We start from the raw sequence: 20288 nt of genomic DNA on the forward strand, positions 1-20288 counted from the left end.
AACGTTATTGTAATTTGAGCTCACATGCTGCTCTGTTTGGGAATTATAATTGACCCCAGGTCTGGTAGAGATGGATCAATAAATAAAATATGATAGGATATTGACCACTTGTTGCTTTCGAGCATCTCAATGTGCTTTACAAAATCATTAACAAGATTCGCAACAAGGACAATGATAGGAATATCAATCGAATCTCACGAGCACGATTTGACTCGTGTATTTTTAACACAATAATCGATTTTGATCGGTGAATCGAATCATTGTTCTCCTTGCCTCCTCGGCTACCCCTGTCTGCATTCCCTCCGTTTCCCTTTAGGATTACCCGTCCGTTGCGCAGCTGGTGCAGAAGCTGGGGGACAAAAACATCCAACCGATCTTTGCTGTCAACAATGAGTTCCACGACGTCTACAGGGCAAGCGATCGCACACACACACACAGCTTACTCCTCCACAACAACCTAGATTATGCTCAGAAATCCACATGCTTAGGCGGCCAGGTAGCTCAGAGGTCAAAGGGTTCAACTGGCACTCCAAATATTCTGGGTTTTATCCATATAGCCACCTGCTATTAGACCAAGTCTCATGAGTTGGTGCCCACAGCCCGGTTACAATATATTGGGTATTACGCTTAATTTGGATACATTCCAGCTATGGAATGTTGTTTTACAAAGAGGGTTGCACTGCTCTGTGAGAGATACGAATGCCTTCTTCATCTCATTATTCCAGGAGCAAAAAAAAAGAATTAGGAAACATTTGGAGGAAAGATTAAAATACAATTTAGAGAAACCCACAATTTTGTTTGAACAAAGTATAGAATATATTTTTTCCCTTACCCTACACTTCAGGTTTTTGTTATTATGCAACACATCACTGGTACCATGTATACTTTTAAGGCAGTGTTCGGGTAAGTGGAGACTGTGAGTCTGTGACATTTGCGCTGAGTCACGCGACGTCTGGCTCCATGAGTCATGTGATCTTCTGTTTGTGTCACTGAGCAGAGCCTGAGTGAGTTGATCCCCAAGTCAGCAGTAGGCGTGCTCTCTTCCAACTCGTCCAATGTGATCCAGCTCATCATCGACGCCTACAATGTAGGAACTGCCGCACCATCCGTGTGTGGTCACTCACTCAAACACACACACGTTCGTGTAAATGTAAGAACCAACACTTTGTTTGCTAAGCTGTGGGAAATACATGTGTATTGGCGTGTACGCATGTGTGCATGCATGTGCGAGTGTGTGTGCGTGTACATGTGCGCATCTTTGCATGTATGTATACGTGTCAGTGGACATGCACTCTTGTATGTGTGTGCGCGTGTGCGAAATTGGTTGTAAAAATAGCAATGTTTAATTAATATTTTGATATTAGTCAACGACAATGTATGCACCAAAATTTAAAAGTTTGACGATGATGATGACTATCCACCAAATACCCAAGCATGACTGACTGTATTGAGATGAAAATAAAAAATGTGAATGAAGATAAAGACCAAGAACATTTGGTAACATTGATAGTGACAGCTGCACACTGAAAACAATGACTGAATGCGCTGATTGGCTGACCTTATAATATTTAAAATAGCCTAATGAATTTCCTGCTCAAATGAACATTGGGGCCATGCTGTTCTTGTGCTTACAGTCATGAGCCAGTGGTGGAAATTTTAATTCCACATACCTGTGGTGGGGGCGAGTCTCTTCATAGGAAAACCACTGTTGACTACTTCCCCACAAAATACTAGTGATTTTATCAACCCCAGAGGAATGAAGGGGCAAGTCAATACCCAATATCTTGGGCAAATATTGGACGCACCTCACACCAACATTTAATAACTGAAAGTAGACTACATCTTTTTAATGCTTGAGTCGGCTAGACTAAGCGAATTACTAAATGAATCTCACCGACTCAGACTCGACTACAGTTCCATAGGTTGTCGTCTACGAGACCAAGGCTATGATGAGAACAATCGAAAAAAAGACCTGCACAGGCTCACAGCAGTGCATGCGGTGACGCGTGCGCGAGAACAGGCGCTGTCGTCGGAGGTGATCCTGGAGAACACGAAGGTGCCGGAGGGAGTGCACGTGGCCTACACGGCGCACTGCAAGCACGGCGAGACGCGCACGGGCGACGGTGGCCGCGCCTGCTCCAACATCCAGATCGGCGACGAGGTCAGGGCGGGCAAGTGAGCGAGCGTCTCGCTGCAGAGTCGCTCCATTTTCATTCTCGGAACGAAACGAGAGTCAGCTCACCGCTTCATTCTAACGGTCGAGGCAGGGGGGGAGGCGAGTGCTGCTGGAGAGAGCCCGTTAAAGTTGGCAATGTTAGAGCGTTGAATCTTGGGTTTCGGCAACCTGTGATTGAACTGGGTTCAAGTGCCAAGATTATTTGTGAAATCAGGTGAGAACTCAAAAGACCAGGATAGTGGCACATTCTTTAGAGTGACCTTGCTCACCAGCGAGTTTGCTGGTCGCAGTCCCAATTTGACCTATTCCAGCTCTAACAGCTAAACTCGTTGCAATCTGATTGCCACGTGATATGAGCGCCTCTACCAAGAGGTGCAGCACCACCTAGTGTGAGTCAGACTCAATTGCAGGGACCTCAAGTTGCTGTGACATCATCTTCAAGAGGCCGTTCCCTAACATGAGGTGATGCACTGCTCTGCAAGGATTCCGAAAGATAATTTCTTCATTTCATTACACGGCACCAATTGCACAATTTGAGTATTATTTTAGTTGATTAAAGAAAAGATTAAATCTTGATTTAAAGCTTTTGTGACTGCAGGAATTCATATTTTCGGCTCTCTGATTTTACATTAACAGGTTAAATTTCCCACACTAAAAAAGCCACCTCGGTCACCGAGCTCGACGTTGCTGCTCTGCGGTTGTCCATGAACATGATAATCTCTCACATTAACACAGCCACTTCTGTGCCCTCGACTTGGAGGTCGCCCTCCGATGTTACATTTACATGCTAATTTCTCACATTAACATCACTAGCCCCGCCCACTTCGTTTATGGGCTACACCCATTTTAAACCTTTAAAACAGTCTGCCTCAGCAGCTGTCCCCCTCTTTTTTCTTCCGGATGACGAACGCTTGTGTTGCGATCGAAACGTCGTAGTTAATTTGTTATTTTTTGTTATTTTCTTTGAACCTATCTACGTGATTCTAGATTTGAAGCTTTCGTGACTGCAATGATTCATATTCTTAGGTTTTTTCGGTAAAGTCACGTAGGTAAAAACATAAAAAAGTTAAATAAAATAAAATAAAAATAAAAATCACGACGTTTCGGAGGCAACACCAAAACTATCACGTTGCCATACATAGCAGGCGTGACCAAAAAGATCTCCAAAATTCTAAACAAACATAAGATCCAAGTCCGATTCAGTACAGTGCATAAAATCCGTGATTTGATTCCATCTGTGAAGGATGTCGTTCCTGACTTACAGTATCCTGGAGTCTACAAATTGAGTTGCATTTGTGGTGATTGCTACATTGGAGAAACGAAACGTCATGTTTCTGATCGTGTCCGCGAGCACAAGTCAGATCTGAAATACGGCAGAACTGATTCTTCGGCCGTTGCCGATCATTGCTACAACTCGGTGGGCTCTCATGAAATTGTATTTTCCGAGACCAAGGTTCTCTGCAAACCTCCTGGCTACCATCAAAGGTTTGTACACGAAGCCATACAAATATACAAACACAGACATAATTTCAACCGTGATGACGGTTACAAACTGAGTAATCATTGGAAAGATGTGATTAACCATGCAAAAAAGATTTAACTACACTTATTTGCCAATCTTATTTGACAGACAACCATTACTGTTTTACCATGTTTAGTGGTGGTCTTCTTGTTACAGGTTGAGTCACAAACCGCACCTCTCCATAACAAAGGCTCAGCATAACAAAGGCTCAGCCTTTGTTATGCAGTCTATTCTTAGTCTCAAGCCTCACCTTACCATTTTAATAATAAGTATGCGGCCCTTGCCCCACCACCTTCTCCAACCATTATATAAACGCAGTGGTAACTCCTGCAATCTCTCATTTACTTGATACAGCTGTCGTGGCTGTGACGGTACCACCTGAAGACGGAAGCTTGTGTTGCCTCCGAAACGTCGTGATTTTTATTTTTATTTGATTTAACTTTTTAATGTTTTTACCTATGTGACTTTACCGAAAAAACCTAAGAATATCTATCTACGTGACTTTACCGAAAGACCCAAGTATATCAAGATTATTTTCGTCTCATGTTTACTTCCTGGTTATGTTCAGTGCTCCTAGCCCCATGAGCCCAACAGCATTCTAAATGATTGTTTTTAATTAGCATCGTTTGATGCTTGTATCATAAGCGTAATAATAATTTGCCATGGGTGAATCGACGCATCATTCCATGCCTTGTTTATAATGTCTCTACCTTCCCTTCACCTCCCTCCCACCCCTCCCCTGCTGATTCCATACCTCTCTCCATCCCTTGCCCTTCTTCCCAACCCCGTGTCCCTCCCTCCGACCACCAGGTGACGTTCAGCATCAGCGTGACGGCGACGCGGTGCCCGAACGAGGGCGAGGACGCGCGCCTCACCATCCGCCCGCTCGGCTTTAACGAGAAGGTGGAGGTGACGCTGCAATTCGTGTGCGAGTGCGCGTGCCACTCGCTCGGAACAGCCGACAGCCCCGAGTGCAGCCAGGGCAACGGACGACTTGAGTGCGGCGCTTGCCGGTGAGGCTGTGCGTGCGCGAGTGCGCAGGTTTGCGCAAGCGTTTAGATGGCCAGCGGTGTAAATGATTACACCTCTCTTTAGTCGATGGGTGGGGTCGTGGTGGTGGGGTAATGTGTGCCTCACACCCCCACCTCTTTTCTAAGACTTCTGGCTCGCGTGGAAGGGGAGGCCAAAACACCCTCTCTAGAGCAGTGATTTACATGAAATGCTTTTGGTTTCTTCGTTTTTGTTCGTAAAACAATGATGTCATGTTCTTTTTGCATTTTACACCAATTCCTTATTCCTGTAACGTGTGCAGCGCACGTACCAATCCTCGGTGTTGTGTATCGCAGTCTACGTTACTACACTTGTGTCACGAGCATCTGTACTGTATAACATCTGTACTGTAGCAGGACACTCACGAAATAGAGCCTAGCAGCTCACTGGGCCCTTCCTGCAAATATAAAAAATCTATTGAATCTATCTAACCTGTCGTCCATGGAACACTGCATGTCCACCGTGGGAAGTGGCCCGCGGCACTGTTTCAGATGTCCAGTATTGTTCACGAAATGTTTTTTTTGACGACTCAGTCCCGCAAAATTTGTTGAGGATCGAAAGTGAGGCCGCATGTCCACAAAGACTGGAGCACTGCCCTAGAAATGTTCCCTCGAGCAGTGTTTCTAAAATTTGGTAGGCATGCAGACCACTCAGTTGATGCAAACATTTCCAAGGACCACACAGCCCCCCAACTGCCACTGACAAAACACATTCACTTCTCTCTCTCTCAATACCAGTCATACAAAATTATTCATATTACCGGAACATAAAAAAACGTTATTTTTAAATGCAGCTAAAAAGGTTTTAAGGTGGGGGGGAGGGGGGGTATTTAGAGATCAGAGGGTAATTTAATCAGGGTAGTTTACCGAACTTTAATAAAAATTTAATACCATAAATAAAATATTCATTAATGTCCAAAACAAAATGTATGAACGTTAACATTGTCATTATTTTCGGATCAACCTGTATTTGCATCACAGCCCGGCGGACCACCTGGAGGACCGTCGCGCACCACCGGTGGTTCCGGGGACCACGTTTTGAGAAACACTGCCCTAGAACTCTCTAGTGCTCCCTCTAGTGGATGAGATTTCCACCAGCAGTGATTACATAGTTAAAGGGCGGGACGACTAATTATCCTCTTAGCCTTTATACAATGTATAACGACAAATTTCGTTGTATTGCATTGTCTAAATATTGTGATTGTGATTAGTGTCCAATTATTATTGCCCAATGGGAATTTAGTACTTATGCCATTTTGGAAAAGCAGAGCTCAACTGTCAGGTGAAGAGATGTATATTTACTGCAGGAGTAATGACTTAAAATAAGAGACAGAGAGTTGGACTTTAACAAAGCCACTAGAAAATAAGCATTGGATCTTTCAATACAGGTATATGTGGACAGTGTTCTGAACCTTATGGAATCTTTCAGATTGATAATACAAGACACGTTATCACAGTGTAGTAGATGTCATGAGGAAGATGAGGTTGTGGATGGCATGCAAGTATTCAGGATGGAGGGGGGAAGACTACCAAGACAGGCATTGGAGTGATGACCAAGGGGTATAAGTAAATCTAGATGGTTGTGACGTTAATATTTTTGAGCATTTCTTGAGGAAGGTATCAACTACACATTGAGGCGAAGACTTCGTTCCAGATGGAGGTGGTGATGAGAACGTTAGAGCAATCCTTGAAAGTCGGGTGGTAACCTTACGACAACCATTCGAGCCAAAGGAAGGAAGCAATGGCGATCAGCTGTGGTGGCATTAATGACATTGACCACGATGGCCTACTCGACGTGAAACAAGTTCACAACTCGTCCACCCCTTGTGGTCTGCAGGTGCAACGAGGGTCGCATCGGACGGCTGTGCGAGTGCAGCAAAGACGAGGTGAACTCGGAGGACATTCAGGCGACATGCAAGCGTGACAACTCTTCGTCGGTGGTGTGCAGCGGGCGCGGTGACTGTGTGTGCGGCGAGTGTGTGTGCCACAAGCGCGACAACGCCAACGAGCACGTCTTCGGCAACCTGTGCGAGTGCGACGACTTCTCTTGCGACCGGGCCGCCGGGAAGATCTGCGGCGGTGAGGCCTGTGCGACGAGGGCGTGTTTTGCTTACAACGTGTGCGTTTGTATCGGCGCGTGTGGCCATCCGTGACCCGTTTTGTCGTGCTCCGTGGAATAGGAGGAAGCGGTATGTAGGATGCGAATTTGGAGCCTCGGCATTTGGTCTCGTTGTGATGTTACAATTCGTGCAAATGCGACGTAATTTCAAGGCTGTAGGGAAATTGAGCAAATGTATTTTGTATTGAGAGGCGGTCGGTCATAGGCAGTGGAATAAAGGAAGGTAGTAAGCCTGAGTCTGGGGACAGGTCGAATATTTTAAACTGGAGCAATGTTTGCTTACTTAGGCAAATGTTGCTGGAAAACATTGGTAAAGAAGATTCTCAAACTGTTGGGATTAAAATATAAATATTTTAAATATTTTTGGGATGAAGCAGATGGTCACTTGCTTTATCGATTTAACAATAAATCAAATAAATCCCACCCATTTTGTCAAACGATTGCCAGAAAAAGGCCTCCCCACGAGAGGCAGAGTGAATGTTGGGATGGCCACAATATTTTTTTATTATTACACGCTTTTATTCAACTCACTCCGTCTGTTGTCGTATCCTCAAATCTTGTAACTCAATTTCAAACGTCTTCCCAATGTCGTTTCGACTGCAAACTTGGTATAGGTATGTCATACTCATGACAATACTATATTCTATCATTAAAAATAAAAATATGTATTTTTAAACGATCTTTTTTACGGCCCTAATTGTCCACGCTCAACTCACGTTGGATGTAAATCACCACGGTCCCTTACGTTATGGCAAGCCTCGGGAGCCACGCCGAGGGGCGGGGGATGTGGAAGGAGGGGAGGGGCGATGGGGGAAAGGGGCAGGGGCAGCTCGGACAGTACATTTCATTAAAGCGTGTTTAAAAAAAAGTATTTAAATTTTTTAGTTTTTTATATAAACCCCAATCCATTGCGTGACACACTTAATATTGTTGTGTGGCGGTTGTGTGTGGTTGTGGGGCGGCAGGTAATGGTATCTGTGACTGCGGCCACTGCGTGTGCTTCCCCAACTTCACGGGGAACGCGTGCGACTGCGCGCTCGGCACACACGGCTGCGAGGGCCGTGGAGGTCAGATCTGCAACGGGCGTGGTGTGTGCGAGTGCGGCAAGTGCCGGTGCTCAGAGCCACGCTACCAGGGCGCAACCTGTGAGCTGTGCCCCACCTGCCCAGAGGCGTGCGAGGAGCACAAGTGAGGATACCTTGTTTTTTCCCCTACTGGCACAACCAAGACTCAGGTGGTGCTTGGTTGTTGTTGGGCAGGGCCGCTGATGTTGCATTTGATGAACGGGTCGAGCCGCGTGCACGTGACGCGGTCATACCGTTTGAATTGTGTACCGACCGACGTGTCACACACGCGGCGAGCACGTCATTAATCCCACACCTGGCCCCACTTGGCCCCGAGCAAGATTCAGATTTCGTGTGAAGTTGATATATCACGGTTTGTCGATGTATCATTGTTAGGTTCCATACTCTTTGGTTCTTTCGGTAAAGTCATGTAGGTAGAAAAAATAATAAACAATAGATCACAACGTTTCGATCGCAACGCAAGCAATCGTCGATTGTCGATTGCTTGCGTTGCGATCGAAACGTCGTGCCCTATTATTTTTACACGCTTTTATTTAACTCACTGTGTCTGTTGTCGTATCCTCAAATATTGTAACTCAATTTTAACCCACTTCCCAATGTGGTATCGACTGCAAACTTCATATACTTAGGTCTTACTGATGACAATACTATATTCTATCATTAAAAAAAATTTAAACAATCTTTTTACACGCTTTTTATTAACTCACTCTGTTGTTGTCGTATCCTCAAATCTTGTAACTCAATTTTAACCCACTTCCCAATGTGCTATCGACTGCAAACTTAGTATACTTATGTCATATACTAATGACAATACTATATTCTATCATTAAAATAAAAAAAAATTAAACCATCTATTTTATATGTTATGTTTCGGCTTGGGTCTAATTGTCCACGCTCAACTGACGTTGGCTGTAAATCACCACGGTCCCTTACGTTATGGCAAGCTTCGGGGCCACTTTTTGAAGTTGTGGAGTATTGCCGTTACGAGTACAGTACATTTAATTAAAGCGTGTTTTAAAAAAAGTATTTTTTAATATTACGTGAAATTACCGAAAGAACCAAAGAGTATTCCTGCAGTTATGTCACGAAAGCTTCAAATCACAATTGGTAGGTTCCAGTTCGCCTTTTAATTTATACAACAGCAGCCACCATTCGCCACTAAGTTGCGGTGACATCACCACGGTGCTGTGCCAGGCTATGTGCACTTTTAGGCCACGTGAAGTTTCGAATATATACAAACACAAATATATATGAATATATCTATCTTGTCAACATATCTATTCACCCATCTAACTTAATGTATATCTATTGTCTTCATCTCTTCTGTCATATCATGAGGATTATATGAATTTAAACTGGGGTCCCCAAAAATAACTTTTGCTGAGTGCCCCTCAGTAGGCGAGCACCACTACCGCCGGCAAATGACAGCTGCCCCCCCCCCCCATTGTACCGCCCCCACCTCTACCTCTGTGCAACCCTGCGTGTGCAGAGACTGCGTGCAGTGCGCCGCATTCGCTAACGGGCCTCGCAAGGAAACGTGCGAAGAGTGTGGCCTGAAGGTGACGCTTGGAAAAGCACTTCCTAAACAACACCAAACATAGGATCCATACCTTCACGTGATCCACTTGAATCCATATTTTTGCTCTCAAAAGATTCCTATTATTTAGACAGAGGCAAAAACATTTGCTCTGGGTTAAGGAGAAATACACAATTTGACCTGGGATTTTATACCCAGCCACGTCTAACATCAGTAACGAATAATAACACAACTGGTCCCTGTGGTGTGTAAGCATCATCACGGTGCTCGCTAGCGCAGCACTTGCCCGAAGTGTCTATGGCTACATGGTGAATATTTGTCTCTTGCGCTTGTGCGTGTGTGCACGTGCATGCCCTTGTATGTGTGCGTGCGTGTGTGCGTACGTTTGCAGGTGCGCGTTGTGCCCGAGCTGACGCAGCCGGGCGCCGTGCAGCAGATCGTGCACTGCAAGCAGAAGGACGATGACGACTGTTGGTTCTTCTTCACGTTCACTGGCTCTGGCAGCAACGCGTCTGTCGAGGTGCAGGAGAAGAGAGGTGAGCTGGGGAGGGGGGGTGGGCAGGGGGTCGTGACTTTTGCACGCACCTCGCCGCTGGGATGGGCACCAGCGAGAAGGGACAATGATATAAATTTAACGCAGATTACCACCATCTCATGCATGGTTTTAATGTGATTTTAGGAGTTAAAGGAATTCTCCCGTATGTGTTCAAACATTTTCGTTTCATTCCAGAGCAGAGAGCAATCATGTAAATCACCTCGGCCTTCTCGCAGGATGATTCTCTCGGGAGGGCTGTGTTGCCTACAGCTCTTTAAAGAGTGGCATAACATTATAGTACCCACATCAAACCCCTCTTTATGCGTTCCGTGCCCAGACGGCCATGGCTTTGTCCCACATACGTTTTAAGCTTTTATAGTGAAGAACGAACTTTCAGGAGTCACTTTCAGAAGTGAAAGTCAACAGAGCACGGATGACGTCAAAGTGTTTCATTATTTGACCTCTACCCATGCTCTGCCTCTGTTCAGAGTGCCCCGCGGAGCCCAACGTGCTGGCGATCATCGCGGGCGTTGTGGCCGGCATAGTTCTCATTGGCCTCGCGCTGCTGCTCATCTGGAAGCTGCTGACATCCATCCATGACCGGCGCGAGTTCGCCAAGTTCGAGAAGGAGAAGCTCACTGCCAAGTGGGACACGGTACCAGCGCTTCATTCCTCACTTAGTACTGCCCGGGCCGTCGATAGATTCGAGTTGGCCCTTCATTTCTCACTCAATACTGCCCGGGCCGTCGATAGATTGGAGTGGTTGCACGGGACGAGTAGCCAAAGTGGATAGCAAGAGGTCGCCACCCAACATCCTGGCGATGACATCTGGGGGAAGTGTCTGGAACAGAGGCGTAGCTAGGGGGGGCAGGGGGGTACATATGTCCCCGGGCGCAAAGGTAAAGGGGCGCCAAAATGAGGCTTACAACGTTACATTATAACTTATTGCGGCGGGCACGGCAGCCTGAAACTACTGCACAAATCTACACCTCAACCTAAAAGTTTATATATCCCGCCACACACAGCGTACATGTCATGTAATTACATTTTGGTACGCGCGCCTATTAAGAACTTACATGGAAGAACGTCCCAAACAACAGACAGGCGCAGTCTTTCAGCCTTAGTCACTAGCGTGGCCTTCATTTAGCAGCATTTACTACAAGGCTCACTTATACGTGTACGTCGCTCGTACCTTATATTTGAATACTCACCTGTATTAAGTTTCTGGTTTCACAAAATTTGGCACTACGTGGCCATGAGGAAAATTTGAATGTGGATGAGGATAAAAATGTTGGAAACTTTCTCGCGCTGATCAAACTCGTTACTCAGTATGACCCATTGTTAGCAAAACACGTACAGCACGCAGGAGAAAATCCGGGATCAGTTTCTTATTTGTCACCGGAAATCCAGAATGAATTGATCCACATACTTGCGTCGACTGTAAAGAACCAATTGTTGAGTGATATCAGGAAAAACAAGTACTACGGTATCTTACTTGACTCAACTCCTGATATAGGACATCGGGAACAGCTTTCTCAGGTCATAAGATTTGTGGATGTGGTTTTTCAAACTAAAAAAGTAACTATCAAAGAATCATGTTTAGGTTATATCGAGATACATGCAAAAGATGCATCAAGTCTAGAAAGAGTCATCGTCGAGAGACTGAAATCTGACAACATACCTCTAGCCGACTGTCGGGCACAATGCTATGACAATGCTGCTGTGATGACTGGGCATATATCCGGCCTTCAACAACGAATATGTGACAACAATCACAGAGCATTGTTTGTCAACTGTGACAACCACAGCTTAAACTTAGCAGGAGTACACTCAGCTAAACAGGATCCACTTATCGTCACATTTTTTGGAACAGTTGAAAGTATATATTTGTTTTTCTCTCGTTCAACAATTCGTTGGGAAGAGTTAAAAAAAGCTGTGCCCATCACAGTAAAGCGGGAGTCTGAAACACGCTGGAGTGCACGATCAGAAGCTGTTACAGCTATCTATGAAGGACTGGATGAACTAGTAGGGCTGCTAGACAAATTATCGGAGGACGTAACTATGACGCCTGAAACCAGAAGTGATGCAGAACAGTTACAGGCATGCGTATTAAATTTTAACTTCATAGTTTTATTACATTTCTGGAATGTCATTCTTGGAAAAATTGATCGTGTTCAGAAGCGCTTACAGGATCCTACTATGAATTTCAAGGAAGCAGCAACTGATCTTGAATCTTTGGAGCATGCATTTGTCAAGCTTCGTGATGATTTGAGCCAAGTTGCTGTAGAAAACGCCAAAACAAGATACACAGCCTGGGGGATCGATGTGGACAGAAGAATTAGGCGACGTCGGAAGATGCCAGGAGAACTGGCAAGAGATGCAGGACTTTCAGCAGAAGAAGAAATTGTGCGCGTTATGAAGAGCGTATTTTATCGACTTCAACGGGAGATGTCAACACGGTTTTTACGACTAAAAGACCTGAACACAAATTTTGGATTTCTGCTGGAAATTGCACAGATTTTGGAAATTTCTATGACACCGACATCAATGGCCACGAACTTTTCACAGAAATTGGAGATTGCAAAATGCTGCTCAGTAACCGGAACGAAGTTCTACCAGAAACTCCTTTGGATCTTCTTGGTTTATTGTGTTTTATGGAGACGACATATTTCCGAATTTGCGAATTTCACTGCAAATTTTATAACAATAGCAGTTTCAATTGCAAGCTGTGAGCGGTCGTTCAGCAAATTGAAACTTATTTTGTCGTATTTGCATGCTTCAAAGGGACAAGATCGTCTCAGCGATCTTGCTCTTCTTAGCGTTGAAAGAGAAACATTGGAAAAAACAGATTTTGATTACGTGATTGACCAGTTTGCGACAGTGAAATCAAGAAAAAATAATCTTTTGTAGACTATATCAACCAGTCTACGACAGTGACTGAGTGAGCCATGTAATATAATTTCTATAAATTTGCTTCTTTAAATACAATGTTTCATTAAAATTTAAATTGTTATTCCTTATTCGATGTAATAGGAAAATGTGATTAAACGGGGGGGGCGCCAATTTTATAGTTCGTCCCCGGGCGCAAAATATCCTAGCTACGCCTCTGGTCTGGAATGATGATGCGCGATGCCGTTCTTGTTAAAGCAGCAGCAGCAGCTCTCATTCTGTTTCATAGCCTTAAAATCACGATTCGGGTTTACATAGCGTCCAAATGTGACCACGTCTCAAGATGCTGTGTGAAACAGTAAAAAAAAATCATGTGGAAGAAAAAGTGCCAGTGTGATCTCGATAGAGATGTTGATGGCATTGGGACTTGTTCATTGGTTACGAATCATGGTAGTGATTCAATGGGATGATTGTTTATGCTTTGTCTCATTCATTACATTATCCTAAAAGCAACATCTGCATAAATCACCAACGCATTGTTACATGCACAATTTTATGTGCGTATGAGTAAAAGAGTCGATCTTAATCGATGAATTGTTACATGCCTTGTGATCCCACACATACGCCTGATACAAATGCCTGTGCGCGTGTGTGTGTGCACGCGCGTGTGCCCTCTGCAGGGAGAGAACCCAATCTACAAGAGTGCGGTCACCACAGTGGTGAACCCCAAGTACGGCGGAATCCAGTGAATGCAGTCTGCATGGGTGGGAAGGCAGGAGATGGACTCTGCTACGACCTTCTCTCGTCCTTGCTCCCTCTCTCTCTCTCATCTCCTCTCCCTCCCTCCTTGCAGGGGCACCCACACCTCATGTCATACACAGCCACTATGCCTGCAGCAGCAGCAATTCTGCCTATGCTCACTGCTTGACACAAGCCTCCCACATGTTGAGACGATTGTTTCTGGCCCTGCACCGTATAGGATATTTCAATTCACGGCTACCAACGCAGTATTAGTGAACGTACGTTGTTTCACAAGTGTTAAGTTAGATGTAAAAATAAAATCTCATCTTCCTGAAAATATATGCTACACCCCAGTATCACGAGTCCCTTTTGGAGGCATCTGGCATTCTCGGTTCTTTAATTGGGTCCTAATCAAGGCTGAGGAATGGCCCACCGGTGAGACCAAGCAATGTGAGATGATTTCGAGTAATGAAAGCAGCTTGTGCGAGCAACGCCTTGTGCCATGCTGACATTCAGAACCAGAATCTTTAGACTGGAGGAATCCGATGAACTATGAAGTTATTTTCACAGATGTCTATGTCCAAACGCACTGGGCTCTCCGTATTGTGAAACTTAATCGCAACTCATGTAGAGAAATTCTAGAAATGCTCAATTTATTGACAAATTCACACATTCACGACATGCTTTTTCAGCACTTTTTACTGCATCCGCCAGCAGTCACCAGTGCCATTGTCTCTTACTTGTTGGTTCATGCATTATTTGTGAACGCTCGAGTGATTAATTGAAACAATGCGTGTTGATGCCACCATCTTAAAGAGGTGCGATTTTAAAAGTATTATAAAACAGCAATGATGTGATGATTGACGATTATGATCATCGCAATTACGACTTAATTTTATGATGATCGTGATTATCACAATTACTATGACATTTAATGTCAAGTTCCTGATCATGCACAAGAGTTACACGTGGGAGGTGCACATACATACATTCATACATTCAGACCCAGGGTGCTTCTAGGTACAGCCTCAGGGCCTGGTGCAGTCATGGTTCCTGCACATTCAAGAGGTGTACGTAGTATAGCACGCTTACCGCTCGCAGGTTGAAGGGCACAACGCGCCCATCTCCACCATCCAAAGATTTTGTGTAAATGTTCTACGTTATGTCGTTTTGTGTTTGTTTCTTTGATACTGTATTCCATTTTCATAATCGTATCGTTCTCTTTTATTTGCTCCAGCAGCATAGTATACCTTTCATCTGTATTTTATATGTAAGGCCGTTTAATTTCAGTGCTTAGCAGCTTTCAGTCATCATCACAGAGCGATATATCACTGAAAATGCGTTTAGCTGAAACCTCTCCTTACACTATAGAGCGCGATATAAATGCTATTCCATTCATTAGAAAAAAACCTGCACCTCGTTCGATAGTTTCTGTAGTTTGCACTGGTGGGGTACGTGGTCTGCACGTACCTTTATATCACACGTATCGCACCCCTAAATCGCGCTTTGTGTAAAAAAATTCTGTATATACAAATTATGCACACATATGTACTGTATATATCTATGCACACATGCACACAGTCTGTATAAATATAAGTATGCTTAAAGCAAGACACATTCCCATGTTGGCAGCCGCTACAAATTTGTATCCACGTACCACTCTTTGGATTGTATCGGCGAAAGACATGTGACAACGCGTTTGCTCCGATTGTCGCGAGTGCCCAAACCTGAAACAAGTCTTGCTGAGCCATCCCGTAGTAATCGGCGTGCAGATTGAGAACTTGCAACCTAGGCTTTACATTGGGGATAAAAGTAATAACTCTGAAGATAAGCCATAAGTCGCTACCGATTGTCGTCTTTGGTTCAATTGCATTCGATGAGTGTGCTGGTGGTAAGGCCCTGCTCAATTTCAGCTGGAACAGTCCCCAACGCTGTTCCAGGAATTATCTTGGCGTGCCTCATCCATCTTGCCTTATTTTGTCCTCCGTTTTTTTGTTGTAATAAGCCTGTTTATAGGAGTACAGGGTACAACAGTAACATAGAATTATTATGGATAGGTGTACCTTGTACCCCTCGTGGTAGTGCCTTACGCCAATAATCCCTATATCAAAGCCAGTTTATGGCAGCGATCCGGGAAATGTCGGGTGAGAAATGAAGCCCAGGCAGTGGGAGTCATTGTGATATCTACATAAAGATAGCTGCTGAGCACGATACTTGATGTGAACAACGAACATTTGTGAAGCTGTAAATGATTGGAAGGTGACAGCCATAAGTAACCACGTCAGTGTAGCCAAAATGTCAGAAAATGGTTTGTAAGAGGCCTCTGAAAAAGCACAGGTGACAACTGGAACATGTGAGGACCCTTGATGAAGAATATAAATATCTTGATGAAATGTTGAGTAAAAATGTATGAGCCGATATGTAATCGAGATTCTTAATCGGTCTCGTGCGTTGTCAATCGCAAAACCCAGTGCCATTGAAGCATCCACCCTCTTCAGTTATTTTCACGTATTGCAAAACTGTTCTGTACATTCAAAACCATAAATAAATGTTTTTTTTAATTACTCTGCTTATTTGTTAGACTCTAAGTGTTTTCATGAAGCAGCAGTCTTGATAGGCATGTGTAGTCATTTGTCTACTGCGCGATTCGTATGGGATTGTCACAATTAATGTAAAAAATTTAGATTTTTGATCAGTGGTTGATATGCCTCAAGTGGCTGCAAGGGTCACAAACCCATGAAATACAGGGCAATAATATAATAGGATTGATTTCGAAGTGCGTGATTTGGTGCATGTTTCATGAGTTGTAAGATAATTGGTGCTAAACGATGAATCGATGCATCGGTGAGACATCTACCACCATCCTCCAGGAAGGGAATTAAGTGCACGTTGCGAAGTGACAGTGCACAGAGGCGCTGCAATGCAGCCTTGTAGCATGGCATTGTTTAAAGGGGGAAGATGGAGTCTATGTTGAAGTCTAATCAGAGTTTAAACGCTCAACAGGATGAGGAAGGGTGTGATCTGCTTTTGTTTTTTGAGTAATTCTGCTGGAGCTCTCAACTCGCCCTCTGTGTATCAAGATACGCATATCAACATACGTACAAGAAACGCTGAAAAGCTAAATCGCTTGACTTGCTGCCAAACTCGCGTGTGACGTCACACATTGTACCAGCTCCGCGCTTTGAACCCAACAGAGGGCGCTGGCCACCCATGCGGGTCTCCCGACCGAACGTAAACCCGCAGCCGCCCCGCACACAACTGCAAGGTCATTCATACACCCAGGAGAGCTTCGCCGAGTTCTCATCACTCTCGTGTTGGATGTTCGGCCGGTATCTCTCTTCGGTGTTGAGAAAAGAAAAAGATTCCCCCATACAGCCGTGACGGACTGTTGGGGCAAGTGTTGTTAACGAGCACCTGACGGAGGCCAACGGCACACGAGTGCGATTGGTGGCAAGCATCACGCCCGGTCGCCTTTGTCTCCCCAATGCTGATGTTTGCACACCGCACCAGGTGCTCATTTGTGGCCGAGTCGACCTAGGGGAGGCACAGGAGAGGTTCCTATACACGGATACAAATACAAATGTACAGACATGCATACAAAGCACAGACATATAAATACAAAAACACAATAGCGCTTGTGCACATCGAAACCACGTGAAGTGTCGGAAGGCTCGCTGGCAGGGTTGACTTGAGATGACCGACATGTGAACGCGTGTATACAACTACACTGACCCAAACTAGAACACATATAGTACACACATGTACTGGATGTGTTCTAGTGACGTGCGGTGAGGTCAATGGCTGGGGAGGCACTGGCTGGTATCAGAGCCAGATTTACACACTGAGGGGGGCGTGTGCGTGTCTGACACGCCCCCCTCAGTGAGGCAGATGTGATAGCTGCCTCCCCTGGTGCTTTTTCATTGCAGTTTCATGACGAGACCAGCGAGCCTAAATATCTTTATACACATTCGTGAAATAAGTTACCTGGAGTATGGAAGGCGAGGACATGAAATGAAGGGGTCTACAAACATTACATTGGTAACATACTGAGATAGTAACAGGCACGTGCTTATTGCCCCCGCTCCATCCAGTTACTGAGGGGTTGCACAATCAGAGGGGAGGCTGAGCTCGTCGCTGCCTCACCTCTCATCTCTTCCTGTATTTGCAGCGGAGCTCCGCAAATTTGGCGATTTTGACAATAAAAATGATTGTAATCGTACAGACATTACATTTATAACACAGATCAGGGGCCGTCCATAAATGACGTCACGCACCGAGGGGGGGGGGGAGGGGGGTCAGACATTTGTGACGATGTATGACGAGGGGGGGGAGGTTTGAGAAATGTGACGTCACATCAAAATGCGCAACTTTAAATACATATCAATTAAATATAATTGTTATAACAACACAAATTTAGGTTAATTTTCATTATTAACTATTTGATTATTTTATTTATTCCATGAAGGAGCATTTTGCTTCTCCATTGGAGAATGGAGAAGCATACATTTTGTACATTTTTTTGAATTATTGTTATTAAACATTTTTATTATAATGATTCTACCAGGGCTTTTCATTCTGTGGAATAAATATGTGATTGTTATAATTGTACTCTCCATTTAGCTTCTTTCTACTAAGAAGTTTCAAGTATTTTTTAATAGTTATAATTACTTTTAATATTTTATAATTATAAGAGAATTTCAATATAATATTCTGAAAATCTGCAGTTTTAGTTAGACGTTGAATATTTTCAAGTGAATTTTATGCTAAATTTCAGCTTTCCAACGCCTCCTTTTAAAAACATGTTTTCTCCTACAACATCAGAATGCAGCGCCACATTAAATACACTCTACAATGACAATAGTTTAAAGTGATTTGATGCATTGTTTTATTTTCAAAATGGAAATATGGAGCTTTGTGACGTCATATTTGAGGGGGGTCTGACTGTTTGTGACGCCGTGTGACGAGAGGGGAGGGGTAAAAAATCGGCCAAAATCACGTGACGTCATTTATGGACGGCCCCTCAGTGGAAAATCTTCATTTCTTTTATTATTTTTTACTTTTCGTAACAGCTATTTTCATTGGAGTATAACAGGTGAGGCTGTGCCTCCCCTGCCTCCCCTGACCACACGTCCCTGACTCGCATATATATGTAGTGTCGTAGGTCTCTTGTTCCTTCCTCTCGAGTCTTGTGTGTGCGGGTGGCGTGTGTCGCACACACACGCTCAGTCGGAGACTAGGTAGTCGCAGGAGGCACCGTCTTTCCTTTATTATGTTCACGCCACCAACTCCGGCCCCCTCTCTCTCACGACCACGCTGCCGTACGACCCGGCCTAGACACGACCCCGTCCGCGTTGCACCGACGGCATCGACCAGGACAGCCAACTTACTGTCCGGCCGTGCAATGATCGAGCGAAGACGGCAGCGACGACAGCGACGACGAGACGAGTCCACTCCCAGAACCGGCAGCCCGGAGCTCTCAACTGCTTCTATTCCAATCGGCGTGGCTTGGCTCTGCCCGAGCCGCGCTTCTCTCACTTCTCGAACCCACCAGAGGGTTCCAGGGGTCTCCCCACGAGGTTTACCGTGATCCTTGCCCCAGTTCCTCCGCCCTGCCGGCACACCCACCGTGTACATGCTCAGCGGTGTGTGCACTGTCTACCTGCAGTTGCAGCTGCTGTACAACAGTTAGCGCTATGTCACTACACATACAAACACATCACGAGACAGAACGCACACGTGGGTTCACATACATGCCAACACTCAACCCAAACGCATAGAGTACATACAAACACACCCGACAGAGACAGATATACGCACGCAGATACATGCAGACAACCACGCAAAGATCAACGTGTGTCTCCCATATTGCCATTTAGACTGTTGTAGGGAAAGTGCTGTTTTGCGAGCATCTATTAAGGCGCACGTGGGAGGATGGTGTGGCCAGCACCACGCCCGTCCGCCTCAAAGACAAAGATCCCCCGTATATCCTTAACAGACTGTTGGGGAAATTGCTGTTAGTGAGCACCTATGAAGGCCAGAACAGTACACGAGGTTCGTGGTTTGCCAACACCACGCACGGCCGCCTTTGTCTCCCGAGTGGTGATGCTTACACACCGCACCAAGTAGTCATTTGAGACTGAGTCGACCTCAGGGAAGGCCCAGGAACGGTTCAGATATTCGGGAATCGAACTCAGGTCGCCGGGTTCGGGGAACAACACACAAACCGCTTCGCCCCTGCCACACACACGCGCGAATGAACACACACACACGGAAAGTCAGTGCCACGCAGCCTCGCCAAAACTGCTGGCATTTCCGTTCTGATTTTTTTATTTTGTAACGGAAAAATGAAGCGTCCGGAAGCACATGTCTACTTTAGATGCCACTACAGAAAGAAACACATACACAGGATGCAAACGGTCACTACAGTAAAGTATAGCAGGAGACGATGTGTGTTCTAATCGTCGGTGCTTGTTGTGCACCAGATTCGTGGATTGCCATGGCCCGTTCGCGCGTGGGAAACGTGCGTCCATGCCACGCAACAAAACCACCTACCCAACTGTGTTACAGATTCAAACGAATAACAACAAACAAAACACTTCCTTGAAAGGAAGAAAAAACTATGATAGGTGAAGTTT

General features: G+C 45.0%; 1 protein-coding gene across 2 annotated transcripts in view; it reads left to right on the forward strand.

Moving 5' to 3' along the window:
• LOC144932846 (integrin beta-1-like) overlaps positions 1 to 16222 on the forward strand; it is a 57502-nt gene extending 41280 nt beyond the window's left edge. The window contains exons 8-17 of one of the 2 annotated variants that reach the window (XM_078857267.1): positions 317 to 412; positions 998 to 1087; positions 2021 to 2161; positions 4509 to 4711; positions 6585 to 6826; positions 7832 to 8054; positions 9441 to 9510; positions 9880 to 10024; positions 10512 to 10678; positions 13593 to 13801. In XM_078857267.1, coding sequence (XP_078713393.1) covers positions 317 to 412; positions 998 to 1087; positions 2021 to 2161; positions 4509 to 4711; positions 6585 to 6826; positions 7832 to 8054; positions 9441 to 9510; positions 9880 to 10024; positions 10512 to 10678; positions 13593 to 13661 — 1446 coding nt within the window. In that variant the 3' untranslated portion in view covers positions 13662 to 13801. Of the gene's footprint in view, positions 1 to 316; positions 413 to 997; positions 1088 to 2020; positions 2162 to 4508; positions 4712 to 6584; positions 6827 to 7831; positions 8055 to 9440; positions 9511 to 9879; positions 10025 to 10511; positions 10679 to 13592 lie in introns of both variants that reach the window. The other variant, XM_078857266.1, reaches the window with a different exon arrangement.
• The last annotated feature ends 4066 nt before the right edge of the window (positions 16223 to 20288 follow it).

Source organism: Lampetra fluviatilis, chromosome 1 (genome assembly GCF_964198595.1).
Source record: "Lampetra fluviatilis chromosome 1, kcLamFluv1.1, whole genome shotgun sequence".
Taxonomy (NCBI): Eukaryota; Metazoa; Chordata; class Hyperoartia; order Petromyzontiformes; family Petromyzontidae; genus Lampetra; species Lampetra fluviatilis.